Here is a 21525-nt window from a genome sequence, read left to right as displayed (position 1 = left end):
GGACTGATGTTGAAGCTGAAGCTCCAGTACGTTGGCCATCTGATCTGAAGAGCCTACTCATTGGAAAAGACCCTGATGTTGGGGGAGATTGAGAGCAAGAGGAGAAGGGGGAGACAGAGGATGAGATGGTTGGATGGCATCACTGACTCAATGGACATGAGTTTGAACAAACGCAGGGAGATAGTGAAGGACAGGGAAGCCTGGTGTGCTGCAGTTCATGGGTCCAAAGATTCAGACACAGGTTAGCAACTGAACAAGAACAAATTCAAGGCAGAACATATAACAAAGAAGTTATATTTTTTTTGTGGGGGTAGGGATCTTGATTCTACAGCTAGGGATGGAATCCATGGCCTCTGCAGTGGGAGCATGGACTCTTAACCCCTGGACTGAGGAATGGAATATTTCCTGTCATATCAGTAAACGAAGGATGTCACCGTCATCAGCAACTGCAGCCATTGCCAACAGTGGGCTGGTGAGCCCTGACAGAACTCAAGAAAGAAAAGAATACCTGCCATCTAGTAGCTACTCCTTGCAGTCACTCCCCACAGTGAGCCCTGAGGAAACTTGGGATGTGAAAATACAGGATACTGGCCGTGGACAGGGGAGGTGTGTATCAAAGGAATGATTTCGGTGAGCCCAAACTCATACATAGAAAAGTCTTCTCATACATAGAAAAGTGCTAAATTCCTTAACTTGAGATATCTGGTTTTCCTTTAATTAACAATAATCTTTTGATGTTCAGACTACCTGCCCTTTATTGTGAAAGTTCTATATAAGTCAGCTACCTGCTTTGCCTCTTTGGAGTAGTTCTCTGAGGCACTGTCTCCTGGGCTTGAAGTCCTGAAAATTCCCATTGAGTAAACCAAAACTCTCAACTTACAGGATGTGAATAATTTTTTAAGTTGACAGACCACCAGAGGAGTCCCTTAACAAAGAAATTCAACTTCAAAGTTGACACAAGCAAGTAGCAGAATTTGATGTCACTTCTTTCCCATGTGCCATCCATCCATGTGCAGAAGAGGATTGGCATCGATCTCTACGGGAGAGAACTGAGCTCTTCAGTAACTAGAGGAACGCCGCATGCTGGAGAAACCACTGGGAGAAGGGTGACAAGTCAATGTGTGCTGAGAACGGACATTTTCCCTTGTAGGCAAAGTGAAGAAAAGGACAATGAACCAGTTGTTTGATGTTCCTCATTTGCATGTCTTGAAGTATGACATAAAAAGTAAATAATTTCTGCTATAGACAGATTACACACCCTTGGATTCCTCTCCCTCACCTGGCCTTTGAAAACGCTTTGCTGAAACCCTCCAGGGAGTTTGCGATTTTTTGAGCATAAGCCACCTGTTCTCCTTATATGTCCCTGCAATAAATGTTTCTTTGCTCAGAACTCTGACATTTCCATTTGTTTGGCCTCACTGTGAATTGGGCACATGAACTTGTGTACAGTAACAAAAGCAGCAAGGCCATGTATCTGTATTTCAAGTGAGGGTTGTATCAATTTTCTATTATCATTTTCAGACATAAAATTCTCCAAATATTTACTTAACCTGCCAGGAATGGGGTGTCATGAGTCTGAACTAGGATTTGCTGTTAGAGAAAAGGTCATTAGACAAAAGACATAGAAGAATATTGTGCTCTAAATGCAGTGGAATAAAAAAAAAAATCTCAAAATCACTAACATGACTTGGTAATTAAACTGTGTCAATGCTGCTGCCAAAAAAGAGTTTGTAATTTGGAAGCTGTACTTACTATTGACCTGATTTTACAATTGAGATCATGTCTGCATTTTCATTTGGAAACAAAATTGATCACTGTGTTCTATAAACAAGGCCTGTCAAGTTATTACTCTGTAACTACCTTGCAAACACATATTTAAGAATGGTATGATTTATGATACAGTATAGGAGACAAACTATTTTCTTTTTTACTTCCCATTCTTAGCTCCTTTTAAATTCTTTAAGTTCTTTAATAAATTTCTTTGATAAATTTTTAATGTCCACTTTTAATATATTGGCTTCTTGCCCCAAATGCTACATTAAAATTTACAAAGTGACCATTCCTCTAATGTTCTCTGAAATCATTATAATGCTCACTTATTCTTTTTTTACCAGTACTCAAAATTATTGTATCCTAATATTAGTGGACAAACTTATAATTTAGAAGGTTTATACAATGCATGTATTTTATACAAATTGCTTCCTTAATCACTACCATATGAAGGATGACAGAATGAAATCAATACAAAATGGTTAATTTAGTTGTTTTAAAGCCATTTCAGAGTTTCTAAGACTTTCATCCATCTAGTTCATAATATCTGTTTCTTAGAGGTTTTCTCAAAACTATAATTAAAAAACTGAATCTAAATTAATAATAAAAACATCCTCATACTCCTTGAAAGAATGAAAAACTGTTACAAGTATCTTCTTTCACTACTTCTGGATTTTATTTTACTTTCAAAAGTAAGTTCAGAATTAAAGAAATATTCATTTTGCCCCTTGACAGTCTGCAATTGAATAGGATAATGCAGATGGTTGGATTCTAGGCAGGAATCCAAAGAAACTCTCAATTCTTGACTGGGTAATTTAAGAGCAGGCCTACCTTTTTCATCTTCGCTTTCTTCTTGGTCGTCTGTCAGTGGGGTCACTTCTGGGTGCTCCACAATCATGGCATCTTCTTGGTTTGATGAAAGCTCTAAATAGAATGGGACAGAAGGAAGCTCAGAGATGTTTTAGTTGGAATGCGTGAGAAAGCAGTGACTAAAGCTCAGAAAGGTAAAGTTCTTTTTTCCCCTCCAAGTTTCAACGGTCACATAAGGAGACCACCATAGCCACTCTCCAGAATCACTGCCTAAAAGCATGCATGCACCCTGCTCACACACACCAGTGTGTACAGAAGTCATGACCGCGTCACCTCATCCTCAGATAGCAATATATTCTGGTTTCAATACCTTCTGTTTCCATATATGAACTCTGCGACTCTGCCTCAATTTTTACTTCATTCTTCGTTGACTCGTTCTCTTGCCCTGTTAAGAACAGCGATTGAAAAATAAATATGATATGGATGGCTATAGCTTTATCCCTGGTTTGAAAAGACAAACATTTCAGAAACCATGCTTTGATTATGCCTGGAGAGATAGAGAACAGTTCTGAACCAAAGCAGAAGGCGAATATCTCATTTTGTAAATTATCAAATTTATATCGATTAGTCAATGGGAAATATCCAGATAATGTAGGCAAAAACCTTTTCTTTGAACTGATTGGTGTAATCAGTATTTAGCTTATCAATACACTGAACATCAATGGATACAACCTGGAAGTCGAAATTTTGAAGAATTTCTAGATTGCATGGGTTAATTATATTCAATTTCTGTTTATTATGTAGATCTTTCTGTATTGAGGACTCCTAGGAAATTAAAATACTACTTGTATTTTCATTCTCCCATCAACAGAGCATAAAAAAACGAGTAATATCAGCACACAGGGATGGGGGTCACCTAATAGCGCAACCATTCTCATAAAACACTGACCAAATGCAGCAAAGGTCAGGAGGGAATTCAGCCAACTCTTGATTACTCCAAGGCTGATTATCTAGGAAAGCATTTCTCCCTCATCCCCTTGGGTTCTCCTCGTCTCCCCTGTGGAGTTTAGAACATTTAAGAGCTAAGAGAAGAAAATGAAATGTCCATTTTACATCATATTAATGAAAGATTTTATGCTAAGGATACTTAACTGTTACATTACAAAAAAAAAAAAAATTCCAGAGCTAGAGGTTACAGATACAAAGCTGAAGCAGAGGTTCTTGGGCTCTTAGCCTGCATACATCCCTAAAGGAGATGCATCATTTTCCCCAAGTTGTCTCTACTTCGGCGAAAAGATCCTCTTTCCCTGCCTGAGACCATGTGACCTGCAGTGGCTCCTATGAGACAAGAGTAGGTACCCAGCTCACCTAAACAGAATATAAAGTCTGTGCTCTTTATTATTTTACTTTATGTTTTCTGTAAGAGTAATCCTTGCCACCGCATGTATCAATTGTCTATTCTTTATCACTGATGTATATTATTCCATTGCATGAATATGTGTCAGTTTGGGGCTAAATGAATAACACTGTTAAAAACATTTTTGTATATGTCTTTTGAGGGACATACGTATTCATGTCACTTGGGTATAAACCCAGGAGTGAAATGGTTAAGTAAGAGGCAACACATATGTTTAGCTTGACTAACTCCTGAAATACAGTGTTCTGAAGAGTTCGTTCCATTTTATAGTCTCACCAGAAATGTATGAGAATTCCAAATTAGACTATGTCTAACTGGACTATGTCATGATACAAAAGCCTTTTTTTCTTTTAGCTACACCACACAGCACGTGGGATCTTAGATTCTCCAACCAGGGATCAGACCCATGCCCCTTGCATTGGAGACATGGAGTCTTAACCCCTGGAGCTGGACCTGTGCTGTGTGCTAAGTCACTTTAGTTGCATCTGACTCTTTGTGACCCTGTGGACTGTTACCCTTGCTCCTCTAGTCATGGGATTCTTCAGGCAAGAATACTGGAGTAGGTTGCCATTTCCTCCTCCAGGGGATCTTCCTGACCCAGGGGTTGAACCTGCATCTTTTATGTCTTCTGCATTGGCAGGCGGGTTGTTTACCACTAGTGCCACCTGGGAAGCATGGAGTCTTAGCCCCTGGACCACCAGGGAAGTCCCCAAAAGTCTTTATAGGGGGCAGAAAAGTCTTTATTCTGGGGCAGAATCTTTATCCCCCAAAATCATTTCCATCCTTTTCACCTCTGGGTACCATACAAAGTGATCACATCTTTGCACATTGAGTTCATCTGCCTATTTAGTTATGCTATTTATTCACCTGTTTATTATTCTCACCACACTATAATATAGCTGTATCTGTGTTCGTTTCCCTTATCAGGTTGTAAGCACTGTGATGTTAAACATTGCTTTATTCATATTTCTCTGCCTAGTGTGTGCACGCGCTCAATTGCTCCGTTGTATTCGACTCTTTGCAATCCTATGGACTATAGCCCACCAGGCTCCTCTGTTCATGGTATTTTCCAGCAAGAAAACTGGAGTGGGTTGCTGTTTATTCCTCCAAGGGATCTTCCTGACCCAGGGATCAAACCCATGTTTCTTATGTCTACCTGCATTGGCAGGCAGATTCTTTACCATTGCATCTGGGAAGCTTCTCTGCCTAACACCTACTAATAAAGAGTGATCAATAAATGTTTAATTAATTGGCCCTCCATTATAGTCCTCATCAATGTCAGTAAATAGTAATTAGGGACTGTAACTTACTTCCATTAGCAACGAAGCACTAAGGGTGAGCACTACATGTGCTATATTTATTGCAAAGAATCTTGGAAGAAGAACTGAATGTTTTAGGCAAACCACCATCTCTTTGGGCTTCCATTTCATTATCTTTAGGAAAAAAAGCCCTCCCCACCCTCCAAAAAAAATCTCCTAGATACTATCTTGGGCTTCCCTGGTGGCTCAGTGGTAAAGAATATACCTACTAATGGAGAAGATGCAGGTTTGATCCCTGGGTCAGGAGGATCCCCTGGAGAAGGAAATGGCCACCCACTCCAGTATTCTTGCCTGGGAAATCCCATGGACAGAGGAGCCTGGTGGCCTATAGTCCATGGGGTCACAAAAGAGTCCGACCTGACTTAGTGACTAAACTACCGCAACAGATACTAATACCTTAGAGTCTACCTTTGGCGTTATAAGAGGCTATGTCTCCTGGTAAACTTTCTAGTCATCCCTGACATTTGTCTACCGGGAGGATGATGTTGCGGGAAACTTCACTGTCTTGAGTGAGCGTCATTCTCTAACCCCTTTCAGGGATCACAGCCTTGTTGTGAAATCAAGATTGCTAGGAGAAATATTAACAACCTCAGAAATGCACATGATACCACTCTAATGGCAGAAAGTGAAGAGGAACTAAAGAGCCTCCTGATGAGGGTGAAAGAGGAGAGTGAAAAAGCTGACTTAAAACTCAACATTCGAAAAACAAAATCATGGCATCTGGTCCCATCACTTCAAGGCAAATAGATGGGGATAAAGCAGAAACAGTGACAGATTTTATTTTCTTGGGCTCCAAAATCACTGCTGATGGTGACTGCAGCCATGAAATGAAGATGCTAGCTCCTTGGAAGAAAAGCTATCACAAACCTAGACAGCACATTAAAAAACAAAGATATCACTTTGCTGACAAAAGTCTATATAGTCCAAGCTATGTTTTTTCCAGTAGGCATGTATGGATGTGAGAAGTGGACCATAAAGAAGACTAAGTGCTGAAGAACTGATGCTTTTGAATTAGAGTCTCTTGGACAGCAAGGAGATCAAACCAGTCAATCCTAAAGGAAATCAACCCTGAATATTCATTGGAAGGACTGATCCTGAAGCTGAAGCTCCAATACTTTGGGCCACCTGATGTGAAGAGTCAACTCACTAGAAAAGACCTTGATGCTGGGAAAGATTGAAGGCAGGAGGAGAAGGGGATGGCAGAGGCTGAGCTGTTAGCACCATTGACTCAATGGACATGAGTTTGAGCAAACTCCAGAAGGTGGTGAAGGACAGAGAAGCCTGGTGTTCTGCAGACCATGGGGTTGTAAAGAGTTGGACACGACTTAATGACTGAACAACAACCATCTTTGCCACTGTTGATGGGAACTGACCATAATAACTCCTCCTAGTCTTTGCTGGAAACTTAACTCATTATCTGTGATCTGCCTTTGTACAGTGACGGGGACTAGCAGGCCATTCAGAGAGAAGCAGAAGCAGCCACTTTACTGCAGAGTGTCTCCATTCCCAGTTCTCCACACATTTTCAGAGAAAGTCCATCAGGAATAGTAAGATGGCAATTCACCACGGACTGGGACTGCTGATGGGGCAGGACCACCTGGGCTGGCAGCCTAAGGCTGTGATGTGTACTAGGGATGTTCTCTGCAACTAGTAAGGACTGTTGACTCACTTGGAGGATAAGAGGCCGTTGCAAAGCTTTTAGAATTATTTCTCTCCACTGCCCTTAACTTGTCTCATTCTTTTTTTGGGGGGGGAGTGGGTATAGTTGCTTTACAATATTGCATTACCTTCTGCTATACAACAAAGTGACTCAGCTATATGTATGCATATTTTTCTCTTTCCCCTCACCCTGGACCTCCCTCCCACTGCCTCCCCCCACCATCCCACCCCTTTAGGTCAGACAGAGCACTGACTGAGCTCGCTATGCTATACACTTGATTGACACTAGCCGTCTGTTTTACACATGGTAGTGTATATATGTTGATCCCAATCTCACAATTCATCCCATCCGCTCTAATCCCCCTCACCCTTGTCTGCCCATCTCTGTGTCTGCATCTCTGTTCCTGCCCTGTATATAGGTTCATCTGTACCATTTTTCTAGATTCCACATATATGCAATTTTCTCTTGGGCCAAAAATACATACATTTTCTTCTTTCTCATTTTTCTGACATTCAGTTCAGTCACTCAGTCATGTCTGACTCTTTGCAACCCCATGGATTGCAGCATGCCAGGCCTCCCTGTCCATCACCAACTCCTGCAGTTTACTCAAACTCATGTCCATTGAGTTGGTGATGCCATCCAACCGTCTCATCCTCTGTTGTCCCCTTCTCCTCCTGCCCCCGATCCCTCCCAGCATCAGGGTCTTTTCCAGTGAGTCAACCCTTCTCATAAGGTGGCCAAAGTATTGGACTTTCAGCTTCAGCATCAGTCCTTCCAATGAACACCAGGACTGATCTCCTTTAGGATGGACTGGTTGGATCTCCTTACAGTCCAAGGGACTCTCAAGAGTCTTCTCCAACACCACAGTTCAAAAGCATCAGTTCTTCAGTGTTCAACTTTCTTTATAGTTCAACTCTCACATCCATACATGACAACTGGAAAAACCACAGCTTTGACTAGATGGACCTTTGCTGTCAAAGTAATGTCTCTGCTTTTTAATATGCTGTCTAGGTTGGTCATAACTTTTCTTCCAAGGAGCAAGCATCTTTTAATTTCATGGCTGCAATCACCATCTGCAGTGATTTTAGAGCCCCTGAAGATAAAGTCTGACACTGTTTCCACTGTTTCCCCATCTATTTGCCATGAAGTGATGGGAACAGATGCCATGATCTTAGTTTTCTGAATGTTGAGCTTTCATCCAACTTTTTCACTCTCCTCTTTCACTTTCATCAAGAGGCTCTTTTTAGTTCTTCTTCACTTTCTGCCATAAGGGTGGTGTCCTCTGTATATTTGAAGTTACTGATATTTCTCCTGGCAATCTTGATTCCAGCTTGTGCTTCCTCCAGCCCAGCATTTCTCATGATGTACTCTGCATATAAGTTAAATAAGCAGGGTGACAATATACAGCCTTGACGTACTCCTTTCCCTATTTTAACCAGTCTGTTGTTCCATGTCCAACATGTTCCATGTCTAACTGTTGCTTCCTGACCTGCATACAGATTTCTCAGGAGTCAGGTCAGGTGGTCTGGTATTCCCATGTCTTTAAGAATTTTCCAGAGTTTGTTGTGGTCCATACAGTCAAGGGCTTTGGCATAATCGATAAAGCATAAGTAGATGTTCTTTTGCAACTCTCTTGCTTTTTTGATGATCCAATGGATGTTGGAAATTTGATCTCTGGTTCCTCTGCCTTTTCTAAATCCAGCTTGAGTATCTGGAAGTTCACGGGTCATATACTGTTGAAGCCTGGCTTGGACAATTTTGAGCATTACTTTGCTAACATGTGAGATAAGTGCAATTGTGCAGTACTTTGAGCATTTTTTGGCATTGCCTTTCTTTGGGATTGGAATGAAAACAGACCTTTTCCAGTCCTGTGGCCACTGCTGAGTTTTCCAAACTTGCTGGCTTATTGAGCATATAGTCCTTTAACAGCATCATCTTTTAGGATTTGAAATAGCTCAACTCCACTAGCTTTGTTCATAGTGATGCTTCCTAAGTCCCACTTGACTTCACATTCCAGGATATCTGGCTCTAGGTGAGTGATCACACCATTGTGAATATCTGGGTCGTGAAGGTCTTTTTTGTATAGTTCTTCTGTGTATTCTTGCCACCTCTTCTTAACATCTTCTGCTTCTGTTAGGTCCACAGCATTTCTGTCCTTTATTGTGCCCATCGTTGCAATGAAATATTCCTTTGGTATCTCTAATTTTCTTGAAGAGATCTCTAGTCTTTCCCATTCTATTGTTTTCTATTCTATTTCCCACTCTATTGTTTTCCTCTATTTCTTTGCATTGATTCTGAAAACAAAGTAGTGAAAAAAGGGGAAAGAAATGAGGTTCTCAGCTTTGAAATCCAAAAATGCTCATAGTTGCTCCTTCCTGAGACACGCCAGGATTTGGTGTGTTGTTGGAGGAGGGGGTATGTGTGAGCGCCAAGCCCTGTCTGCAGGCCTGCTGTGTGTTAATGATGACTTTCGGGGCTCCAGTCCATCTGCCTTTCTCTGCAGCCACTCAGACATACCACATTCCATCCACCTTCTTGACCCCATGGGGGCACGCTTTATGTTTGCCTCTCTACATTCAGTCTGGTTGAATTCTACCCACTGTCCTTTGGCCTAATCCCTCCTGGCAGAGGAAACAAAAGAACATAAAGGATCCTACAGTTTATACATATATTTTTTATACAGTGAACTCAGTCATCCATACTAATGGGAAGGGGCCATTAGAACAGATAATCCAAAACCCCATTCACTTTCCTTTAGAAATGGATCACAGGATTGTTTCTTGAAGGCCTGGTAATTAAGTTTGGCTCAAGCTAATGCTTTAATTAATTCGCATTAAAATTGGTCTGGGAACATCAGTCTAGGGTCAAACATTTCTAGAGGAGGATAAACCTAAACTCTCTTGGTAGGTAAATAGACTGTTTTTTAAACAATAGCAACAATAATATAGCTTTGTTATTTATAGATTATTAGATGCTCAGATCTTCCTAAGAACAAAGACTGTTTCTCTGATGCATCTCTTAAAGATAATAGAAATTATTCCTTTTGTTAAGCTTGAAACTTGATTGCTGCTATTGGTCCAAGTTTTACTTTCACTATGTCTAAAAATACCCCAGATAAAGATGAAATTTAAACCTAGGTTAAAGTGAACTTGATTATTTCTAAGTTATTCTTAGTTTTCTATTAGTTCTCTATTTCTTACTTTCTAGGGCCAATAAAATTTACTATCCTAATGTAAATTATTGCTAAAATTATTTCTTGTAGTTACAAAAGAAAGGCAGTTTTCGCAAAGAAACACTTAATACAGGTATTGGGAATTATCAGTAATTTTACAACTAAGGGATTGCCATTGTTAATTCTGTAAAGTGTTATCATTCGCTTGCATATGTGTGTGTATGTACCTACATATGTATGTATATATATGTGTATACATACATACATATCTGTATAAGTGTGTGTCTTTGTGTATGTCCAAATACAAAAAATGTATCTACACACATACATACACAAATATACAGAAATACATAAATGTACCCTGGCATTGCAATGAATCTACGTTTTGATTCTTTTTTAGTTTACATTTTATAAGCAGCTTACACTGTCATTGTAATTTCTTCAGAAATTTTATAAGATGCATTATAGTCCATGTTATGGACAAATTTGGGGATATTCCCTTTTGTTTTTTGTTTTCGCCATCAAACACAGCACTGCACTGAGCATTTTTGTGAATACTTCTCTCTATACTTTTGGTGGTTGTTACTTTAAGATAAATTCTTAAAGCATAACTCTTGGATCAAAGGGTAAACAGTTTAGCTTTTATGACATTTTGTCAAAATTGCTGATGAGGAGGTTATGCCCTTTAATCGCCCACCAACGCTGTGTGAGCATGTTTGGATGCCTTCTTCATACCAATTCTGTGTACTTTCAATCCTATTTAAATGTCTGATATTCAGGAGAAGAAGATACTGAAATCATGTTTTATTTGCATCTTAAAGAAATGAAGAGATAGGCCATGTCTTCATATCTACAATGACTGCATTTTCTCTTTTGTGAATTACAGTTGAATCCTTTGCCCATTTTCATCTTGAGTTGTTTACAGTATTATTATTATTGATTTATGAAGTTTTTATTTTTGGAGTAAGAAAACTGATTTGTTGTCATTTAGGCTGAGAATACGTTTCCTAGTAGCTTTCTTTAGAATTTGATTACACACTTTATCATGTCAAAATCTATATATTCAGCTTTAGCCACTAACCTTCCTCTTTTATGACATATGTGGACTTATGTACACATATAGTGCTATACACATCTATGTGCACATATTTGATAATGCAATCATGTGTCTGTATACATTCACATTTCAAAAGGCAGTCCTTATTTCAAAACTAAAAAATTTTATATACATATAAACTTTATATAAATTTTGTGTATATATATATATATATATACACACACACCCTTTGGTTTTTAGCTAGTATTTTTATAGTTTCATTTTTACATTTCATCTTTGCTCCTTTTGGAATTTAAGTTGGCATAAGGGATGAGATTGGGATACAGTTTATTTTTTCAAATGGCCAACTAGTTGTTTTAATGCCATTTATTGAGTCATCTGTCTTTGAAATGTCAGCCTAAATATGTACTGAAATCCCGATCTCCTGGGGTCTATTTCCAAACTCTTTATTCTGTTTCATTGATCAGCCTGTCCATCCCTCCAATAGGGCTACATAGTTAATCGCATTTTTAAAAGATGTCATGTCATTTTTAGTCTATTTGTTCTGTCATTGACTGATAATATCATATCTGTGAACTCCGCATTGCATTTCCAATTGGATTTTATTTGCAGTGTATCTTCTTATATCATCTGACACATAAAAACCCATCATTCTTATATTTCATCAGGGCTTTAAATTTTTATTGATATAAAATGACCAACTCTTTCTCACTTGAGATTTTTGGCTAGAATTCTAACTGGAGAGATTCTAAAGTAGTTATCCATGCTTTCTTTTGATATTCATTTCCCAAACATACTTTTTTTTTAACTTTGCATTTTTAAAGCCTTATTATTTTATTGAAATTACTTCACTGAGTGGTTTTTACACTCAGTAACCTAAATTATGCTTACTGTCATAACTATTTGCCCATGTCATCCTCTTTAATATACTGTTTTTTGCTTATACCTTTACTTATTACTTTTATTTGCATTACTAAATATACGCTCATGGTTGGTATGATCTTCAGGGCAAATTAGAAAGCAAGATTTATTCCTTTAATTCTTGTGATTTAATTCTATTTGTAAGTATCATAAAATGTTTCAAAGTTATTCTAGTTATTCTTAAACCTAACTGATATTGTCAGAACCCAGAGCACAGTAGGATTTTTAGTTTTTTACTATGTTTATCAAAGTCAGCTGTGTAGACAACCCTTACTGCTCCCCACGGGAATTTTTGTTTTACAAACTCTGGCACTGAAATTTCCTTTCTTTACTCTCTCTTCCTTATTTCCTCCCTTTCTTTCTTCCTCTTTTAACTCTTCTATCAACATGCGACATACATTCAGGAAAGTACACAAACAATACGCAGATCCCAATTAAATAATCAAAAGCAGACAGAGAAACTACATATTCTTAGGATTATCATCCAGCCCTCAGCCCGGCTCCCAGCCCAATCAGTATCTCATCCCCAGTCACCCAAGTTTAATAAACACCCTGCCTGTCATAGTTATTTTCCCTGCTTTTCAAAGTTGATATAGATGAACTTGTACAACATATATGCTTTTGTACCAACATATTTGCTTTTGTACCATCTTTAGTTAAGGTTTGTAAGATACAATGTTTGTAAGATTCATTCGTGCTTTTGCCTGGAATTCTAGTTTGTAGTTTCTTTTTCCTTTCTTGTTTTAAGATATTTTTGATGTGAACCATTTTTAAAGTCTTTATTGAATTTGGTATGGTATTGCTTCTGTTTATTTTTATGTTTGAGTTTTTGGCCATGACGCATGTAGAATTTAGCTCCCTGACCAGGGATCAAACCCACACCCCCCTCTTTGGAAGGAAACGTCTTAACCAGTGGACTGCCAAGGAAGTTCCATGTAGTTAGTAGTTTTTGTGCTTCATTCTTATATTTGTTTCTCTGTATGTAAGTTGTCTCTTTCATCTGACTGCTTTTGAGATTTTCTTCCTTATCACTGGTGTTGGCTGAGTTGATTATGATGTACTTAAGTATAATTTTATGTTTCTTGTGCTTTGGGGTCATGGAATTTCTTGCATATGTGAGTTCATCATTTTCATGAAGTTTCTGAAAAATTTCAGCCACTATTACTTCAATATTTTTTCTGTCTCCCCTTCCCATGCCTGCCTAAGAGACTCCAATTCATGATTATTATATGTGGAATCACTCGAAGTTGTTCCATGGCTCCCTGACGCTCTTTTCATTTCCTTCAGTCATTCATCTTCTCTGTGTATGGATTTGGATAGTTTCTATAGCTACAACTTCAAATTCACTGATCTTTTCTTATGCCCTGTCTCACCTGCCATTATTCCCATCAGGTATAATTTTCATCTCAGATACTCTGTTTTTCATCTCTAGAAATTCAGTTGTATCTTTCTATATTTTCCATGTTTCTAATGAACATGGAAACCCTTCTTTTAGCTTCTTGAGGACGTGGAACACAATCAGTGCTTTTTAATGTGCTCTTTCCTATTATTACCCCATCTCTGCCATTTCTGGATTGATTCCTATTAATTGGTATCTCTTCCTCTATAGGTCATACTTTCCTGCATCTTGTCAAGTAACCCTACAAGAGTCTGAGTGTTCAAGTAAAAGGAAGGGTCATACATCTCTTACTTTAAATCAGAATCTAGAAATGATTAAGCTTAGTGAGGAAGGCATATTAAAAGCTAAGACAGGCTGAAAGCTAGGTGTCTCACACCAAGAAGTTAGCTAAGTTGAGAAGGCAAAAGAAAAGTTCTTGAAGGAAATTCAAAGTGTTTCTCCAGTAAACACAAGAATGATTAAAAAAAAAAAAGTGGATTATTGCCGATATGGAGAAAGTCTGGGTGGTCTGGATAGAAGATGAAACCAGCCACAACATTCCCTTAGGTCAGAGCCTAATCCAGGGCAATGCTCTAATTTTCCTCCATTCCGTGATGGCTGAGAGAGGTAAGGAAACTGGAGAAGAAAGCTTTGAAACTAGCAGAGACTGGTTTATGAAGTTTAAGGAAAGCATTCACCTCAATATCATAAAAGAACAAGGTGAAGCAGCAAGTGCTAATGTAGAAGCTGCATCAAGTTAACCGGAAGATCTAGCTACGATATTTATGAAGGCGGCTGCAGTAAACAATAGCTTTTTGATGTTGACAAACAGCCTTCTATTGGTCTTCAGTTCAGTTCAGTCGCTCAGTCGTATCCGACTCTTTGCGACCCCATGAATCCCAGCACGCCAGGCCTCCCTGTCCATCACCAACTCCGCAGTTTACTCAAACTCATGTCCATCGAGTCGGTGATGCCATCCAGCCATCTCATCCTCTGTCATCCCCTTCTCCTCCTGCCCCCAATCCCTCCCAGCATCAAGGTCTTTTCCAATGAGTCAACTCTTCGCATTAGGTAGCCAAAGTATTGGAGTTTCAGCTTCAGCATCAGTCCTTCCAATGAATACCCAGGACTGATCTCCTTTGGGATGGACTGGTTGGATCTCCTTGCAGTCCAAGGGACTCTCAAGAGTCTTCTCCAACACCACAGTTCAGAAGCATCAATTCTTTGGTGCTCAGCTTTCTTCACAGTTCAACTCTCACATCCATACATGACCACTGGAAAAACCATAGCCTTGACTAGACGGAACTTTGTTGGCAAAGTAATGTCTCTGCTTTTATATATGCTGTCTAGGTTGGTCATAACTTTCCTTCTAAGGGGTAAGCATCTTTTAATTTCATGGCTGCAATCACCATCTGCAGTGATTTTGGAGCCCCCAAAAATAAAGTCTGACACTATTTCCACTGTTTCCCCATCTATTTCCCATGAAGTGATGGGAACAGATGCCATGATCTTAGTTTTCTGAATGTTGAGCTTTAAGCCAACTTTTTCACTCTCCTCTTTCACTTTCATCAAGAGGCTGTTTAGTTCCTCTTCACTTTCTGCCATAAGGGTGGTGCCATCTGCATATCTGAGGTTATTGATATTTCTCCTGGCAATCTTGATTACAGCTTGTGCTTCTTCCAGCCCAGTGTTTCTCATGATGTACTCTGCATATAAGTTAAATAAACAGGGTGACAATATACAACCTTGACATACTCCTTTTCCTATTTGGAACCAGTCTGTTGTTCCATGTCCAGTTCTAACTGTTGCTTCCTGACCTGCATACAGGTTTCTCAAGAGGCAGGTCAGGTGGTCTGGTAGTCCCATCTCTTTCAGAATTTTCCACAGTTTATTGTGATCCACACAGTCAAAGCCTTTGGCATAGTCAATAAAGCAGAAATAGATGTTTTTGTGGAACGCTCTTGCTTTATCAATGATCCAGTGGATGTTGGCAATTTGATCTCTGGTTCCTCTGCCTTTTCTAAAACCAGCTTGAACATCTGGAAGTTCACGGTTCACGTATTGCTGAAGCCTGGCTTGGAGAATTTTGATCATTATTTTACTAGCGTGTGAGATGAGTGCAATTGTGCAGTAGTTTGAGTATTATTTGGCATTGCCTTTCTTTGGGATTGGAATGAAAACAGACCTTTTCCAGTCCTGTGGCCACTGCTGAGTTTTCCAAATTTGCTGGCATATTGAGTGAAGCACTTCCACAGCATCATCTTTCAGGATTTGAAATAGCTCAACTGGAATTCCATCGTCTCCACTAGCTTTGTTCGTAGTGATACCTCCTAAGGCTCACTTGACTTCACATTCCAGAATGTCTGGCTCTAGGTGAGTGATCACACCATGATGATTATCTGGGTCATGAAGATCTTTTTTATACAGTTCTTCTGTGTATTCTTGCCACCTCTTCTTAATATCTTCTGCTTCTGTTAGGTCCATACCATTTCTATCCTTTATTGAGCCTATCTTTGCATGAAATGTTCCCTTGGTATCTCTAATTTTCTTGAAGAGCTCTCTAGTCTTTCCCATTCTGTTGTTTTCCTTTATTTCTTTGCATTGATCACTGAGGAAGGCTTTCTTATCTCTCCTTACTATTCTTTGGAACTCTGCATTCAAATGGGAATATCTTCCCTTTTCTCCTTTGCTTTTCACTTCTCTTCTTTTCACAGCTATTTGTAAGGCCTCCTCAGACAACCATTTTGCCTTTTTGCATTTCTTTTTCCTGGGGATGGTCTCGACCCCTGTCTCCTATACAATGTCATGAACCTCCATCCATAGTTCATCAGGCACTCTGTCTATCAGATCTAGTCCCTTAAATATATTTCTCACTTCCACTGTTTAGTCATAAGGGATTTGATTTAGGTCATACCTGAATGGTCTAGTGGTTTTCCCCACTTTCTTCAGTTTAAGTCTGATTTTGGCAATAAGGAGTTCATGATCTGACCCACAGTCAGCTCCCGGTCTTGTTTTTGCTGACTGCATAGAGCTTCTCCATCTTTGGCTGCAAAGAATATAATCAATCTGATTTCGGTGTCGACCATCTGGTGATGTCCATGTGTAGAGTCTTCTCTTGTGCTATTGAAAGAGGGTGTTTGCTATGACCAGTGCATTCTTTTGGCAAAACTCTATTAGCCTTTGCCCTGCTTCATTCTGTACTCCAAGGCCAAATTTCCCTGTTACTCCAGGTGTTTCTTGACTTCCTACTTTTGCATTCCAGTCCCCTATAATGAAAAGGACATCTTTTTTGGGTGTTAGTTCTAAAAGGTCTTGTAGGTCTTCATAGAACTGTTCAACTTCAGCTTCTTCAGTGTTACTGGTTGGGGCATAGGCTTGGATTACCGTGATATTGAATGGTTTGCCTTGGAAACAAACAGAGATCATTCTGTCATTTTTGAGATTGCATCCAAGTACTGCATTTTGAACTCTTTTGTTGACCATGAGGGCTACTCCATTTCTTCTAAGGGATTCCTGCCCACAGTAGTAGATATAATGGTCATCTGAGTTAAATTCACCCACTCCAGTCCATCTTAGTTCGCTGATTCCTAGAATGTCAACATTCACTCTTGCCATCTCCTGTTTGACCACTTCCAATTTGCCTTGATTCATGGACCTAATATTCCAGGTTCCTATGCAATATTGCTCTTTACAGCATCAGACCTTGCTTCTATCACCAGTCACATCCACAACTGGGTATTGTTTTTGCTTTGGATCCATCCCTTCATTCTTTCTGGAGTTATTTCTCCATTGATCTCCAGTAGCATATTAGGCACCTACCGACCTGGGTAATTCCTCTTTCAGTATCCTATCATCTTGCCTTTTCATACTGTTCATGGGGTTCTCAAGGCAAGAATACTGAAGTGGTTTGCCATTCCCTTCTCCAGTGGACCACATTCTGTCAGACCTCTCCACCATGACCCATCCGTCTTGGGTGGCCCCACACGGCATGGCTCAGTTTCATTGAGTTAGACAAGACTATGGTCCTGTGATCAGATTGGCTAGTTTTTGTGATTATGGTTTCAGTGTGTCTGCCCTCTGATGCCCTCTTGCAACACCTACTGTCTTACTTGGGTTTCTCTTACCTTGGACGTGGGCTATCTCTTCATGGCCGCCCTTCCTGACCTGGAACGTGGAGTAGCTTCTCTCGGCCCTTAAGATGCCATTTAGGACTTTCATAGCTAGAGTGGAGAAGTCAATGCCTGGCTTCAAGACTTCAAAGGACAACCTGACTCTCTTGTTAGGGGCTAATGCAGATGGTGAAGGCAATGCTCCTTAGTCATTCTGAAAATCCCAGGACGCTTAACAATTAGGTTTGATCTACTCTGCCAGTGCTCTGTAGATGGAAAAACAAAGCCTAGATGACAGAATACAGCTGTTTATGACAAGCTTTACTTAAAATTTCAAGTTGAGAAATTTTAAGACCACTGTTGAGACCTACTGCTCAGAAAAAAGATTCCTTTCAAAATATTACTGCTCGTTGACAATGCATTTGGTCACCCCAGTGAGATTAATATTGTTTCCACACCTGCTAACACAATATCCCTTCTGCAACCCATGGATCAAGGAATAATTTCAGCTTTCAAGTTCTATTATTTAAGAAATATATTGCATAAGTCTACAATTGCCATAGATAGTGATCTCTCTGATGGATCTGGGCAAGATAAATTGAAAATCTGGGAAGGATTTGCCACTTGAAAAGCCATTAAGGAACATTCATGATTCATGGGAAGTGGTCAAAATATCAACATTAACAGGAATTTGGAAGAAGTTGATTCCAACACTCACGGATGACTTAAGAGGGTTTCAGGATATCAGGGGAGGATGTAACTGTAGATGTGGTAGAAACAGCAAGAGAACTAGAATTAGAAGTGCAGCCTGAAGAAGTGACTGAATTGCTGCAATTCCAGGATAAAACCTTAGCAGATGAGCAATTCTTAAGGATGAGCAAAAAATAGTGGTTTCTTACTGCTGTTGCTGCTAAGTCGCTTCAGTCATGTCCGACTCTGTGCGACCCCATAGACGGAAGCCCACCAGGTTCCCCCGTCCCTGGGATTCTCCAGGCAAGGACACTGGAGTGGTTTGCCATTTCCTTCTCCAATGCATGAAAGTGAAAAGTGAAAGTGAAGTCGCTCAGTAGTGTCTGACTCTTAGCAACTCCATGGACAGCAGCCCAGCAGGCTCCTCCATCCATGGGATTTTCCAGGTAAGAGTACTGGAGTGGGGTTTCTTGAGATGGAATCAAATTCTGGTGAAGATGCTGTAAAGATTGTTGAAACGACAGCAAAGGGTTTAGAATATTATACAAACTTAGTTGAGAAAGCAACAACAGGATTTGTGAGGATTGAGTCCAATTTTGAAAGAAGTTTTACTGTGGGTAAAATGGTATCAAACAACACTGCATGCTACAGCTAAACTGTCCATGAAAGGAAGAGTCAATGATGTGGAAAAATTCATTGTTGTCTTATTTTAAGAAATTACCACAGCTGCTCCAACCTTCAGCAAACACCACTCCGATCAGCCAGCAGCCATCAATATCAAGGTGAGACCCTCCACCAGCAAAAAGGTCATGATTCATCAAAGACTCAGATGATAGCTAGCAGTTTTTAGCAATAAAGTATTTTTTAGTTAAGGTTTATGTGTTGCTTTTTTTTTTAGACCTGGTATTATTGCACAATTAATAGACAACAGTATAGTGTAAACCCAACTTTCACATGCATTGGGAAACCAAAAAATTCATGTGACTGACTTTATTGCCATATTCCATTCTTGGGGTGGTCTGGAACATAACCCACAATATCTCAGAGGTATACCTGTACAAACATCCTTGAAAAAATTGGCCAAAACAAAGGCATTCAAGATCTCTGCTCAAAAAACATGCGGAAATGCAAGAACTGCAAGATTTGTCTTCCAATACTTCTTTTCACGCCTGGTAATTTTGTTGATTACTCTGTTGGACGTGAAGTATGTTTCTAGTTTTACAAATGTTCTTGAGCTTCATTCTAGGATAAGTTAAGTTATTTACAAACAGTTTGATCCTTTCAAGCCTTGTTTTGAAGCTGGCTCGCAGAGGACAATAGCAGTATTTGGTGTATTGCTAGTTTTGCTCCACTACTGAGGCAAACCCCCTCTGAGCCCCCCATGCATTCTTAGGTTTTCCAGTCTGGCTAGTGGGAACAGGCACCCTTCTCACTCCCGAGGAAGCCCTGGATATCAGGACCTCAAGTCCTTTAATTGGTTTACCCCATCTCTTGCACATGTGCAATCAATACTCCACTGAAGACTTGAAGGATTCCCTCTGTAGGTCTCTGTGCTTCCCGGGTGGTGCTGGTGGTAAAGAACCCGCCTGCCAATGCAGGAGACATAAGAGATGCCAGTTCAAGAAGATCCCTTGGAGGAAGGCATGGCAACTCACTCCAGAGTTCTCGCTTGGAGAATCCCTTAGACAGAGGAGCCTGGTGGACTACAGTCCATAGGGTCACACAGAGTCAGACATGACTGAAGCGATTTAGCGCACACACACTCTATAGGTCTCTAGAGTGTTCCCTGTGTGGAGCTCTCCCTTCTTCAGGACTCTGCCTGGGAAATGCTAGATGCTTGGTCTTCCATCACTCTCAGCTCTCTTTCATCAGCGCAGGAAGTCTGCTGGACTGGGCTCTGTGGCCTGCAAAGTCTCTGCAGACAGTCAGTGGGGACAACCACAGGGCTTACCTCATTTTTAACTCTCAGGCACCACTGAGATGTACCAAATTTTAATATGAATTGGTGCTTCTATTTTCCATGACAATGGAAAAATATTAGCACACTTTAATTTATCTCATCCTAATAAATGCATTTTGCCATGCATTTTGATTCTAAGTCTATCTTAACTTCCACAATACACTATTCTTACTATAATCATCATTGACTTGTATCATCACTGTTCATTTAGATTTATCCAATAACTACCATTTGCCTTGCTTATAATTCCTTCTGTCATCTTATAATTTCTTTTGTCATCAATATCCTCCTATCTGAAGAACACCAGAATTTTCTGGTGATGCACTTTTCCTTGCTTGCTCAGAAATGTTAATTAACCTTTATTCTTTTTTTTTTTTTAAATAGTTATTTGGCTGTGCCAGGTCTTAGTTGCTGGCATGTGAGTCTTTAGTTGTGGCGTATGTGATCTAGTTTCCTGGGCAGGGATCGAACCCAGGCTCACTGTACTGGGAGCATGGAGTTTTAACCACTGGACTCCCAGGGATGTCCAAACCTTTATTCTTGAAACATACATTTTTCTCTGGGCTTAGAGTTCTTGGGTGGCAGTGACTCTGTTGTATTGTCTTTTCATTTCCATCGTGTCTTCTGAAATGTCAGCTATCAGTCTGATTGTTTCATGACTGCTTTTGGATGTTCTGTTTATCACTGGCTTTCAGCAATTTTACTATGATGGCTTTGGATTTATTTTGCTTGGAGTTCAAAGGACTTTTGGAAAATGTGACTTGATATCCCTTCTCGTGGTAGGAAATTTCTCACCAAAATTTCTTCAAATATTTTTTCTGTCCAATTCCCTCTCTCCTTCCTGTCCAGGATTCCAATTATATGTGCAATAGACTTTGTCATTTTATCCTGACATCTTTTCCCTTTCTTTAGTTTGCCATTCTTTCTCTCCTGTTTTTTAGTTTAGATATATTCTTCAGACCTAACTTTTAGTTCACAAATTCTGGAATACTGGAGTGGGTTGCCATTTCCCTCTCCAGGGGATCTTCCTGACCCAGGAATTGAACCCGGGTCTCATGCACTGCAGGCAGATTCTTAACAAACTGAGCTACGAGGGAAGCCCTCATTTGCATCTAATAAGCCATAAACCTATTCACTGAATTCTTTATTTTAGAGTGGCATCTTTTACTTCTGGACTTTTTCTTTTTCTCTTTTAAATTCTCAGTTCTCAGCTAAAATTTTCAGTCTTGTCAGTGGAGGAACTGGTTGCATGGTCTTTGTGT

General features: G+C 39.8%; 1 protein-coding gene and 1 long non-coding RNA gene across 5 annotated transcripts in view; one reads left to right on the top strand and one right to left on the bottom strand.

The window, feature by feature from the left end:
- MACROD2 (mono-ADP ribosylhydrolase 2) overlaps window positions 1-21525 on the bottom strand; it is a 2147232-nt gene that overhangs the window by 86493 nt on the left and 2039214 nt on the right. For all 4 annotated transcript variants that reach the window (XM_043882748.1, XM_043882750.1, XM_043882749.1 and 1 more), the window contains 2 exons: window positions 2951-3025; window positions 2602-2694 (listed from right to left, as the gene is read on the bottom strand). In XM_043882748.1, the coding sequence (XP_043738683.1) occupies window positions 2602-2694; window positions 2951-3025 (168 nt within the window). The remainder of the gene's footprint in view (window positions 1-2601; window positions 2695-2950; window positions 3026-21525) is intronic.
- The window catches only part of LOC122681041, a 127433-nt gene that overhangs the window by 74673 nt on the left and 31235 nt on the right, over window positions 1-21525 (top strand). The window lies entirely within an intron of this gene.

Source organism: Cervus elaphus, chromosome 23 (genome assembly GCF_910594005.1).
Source record: "Cervus elaphus chromosome 23, mCerEla1.1, whole genome shotgun sequence".
NCBI classification, from domain to species: domain Eukaryota; kingdom Metazoa; phylum Chordata; class Mammalia; order Artiodactyla; family Cervidae; genus Cervus; species Cervus elaphus.
This window is presented reverse-complemented; position numbering and strand designations above follow the sequence as displayed.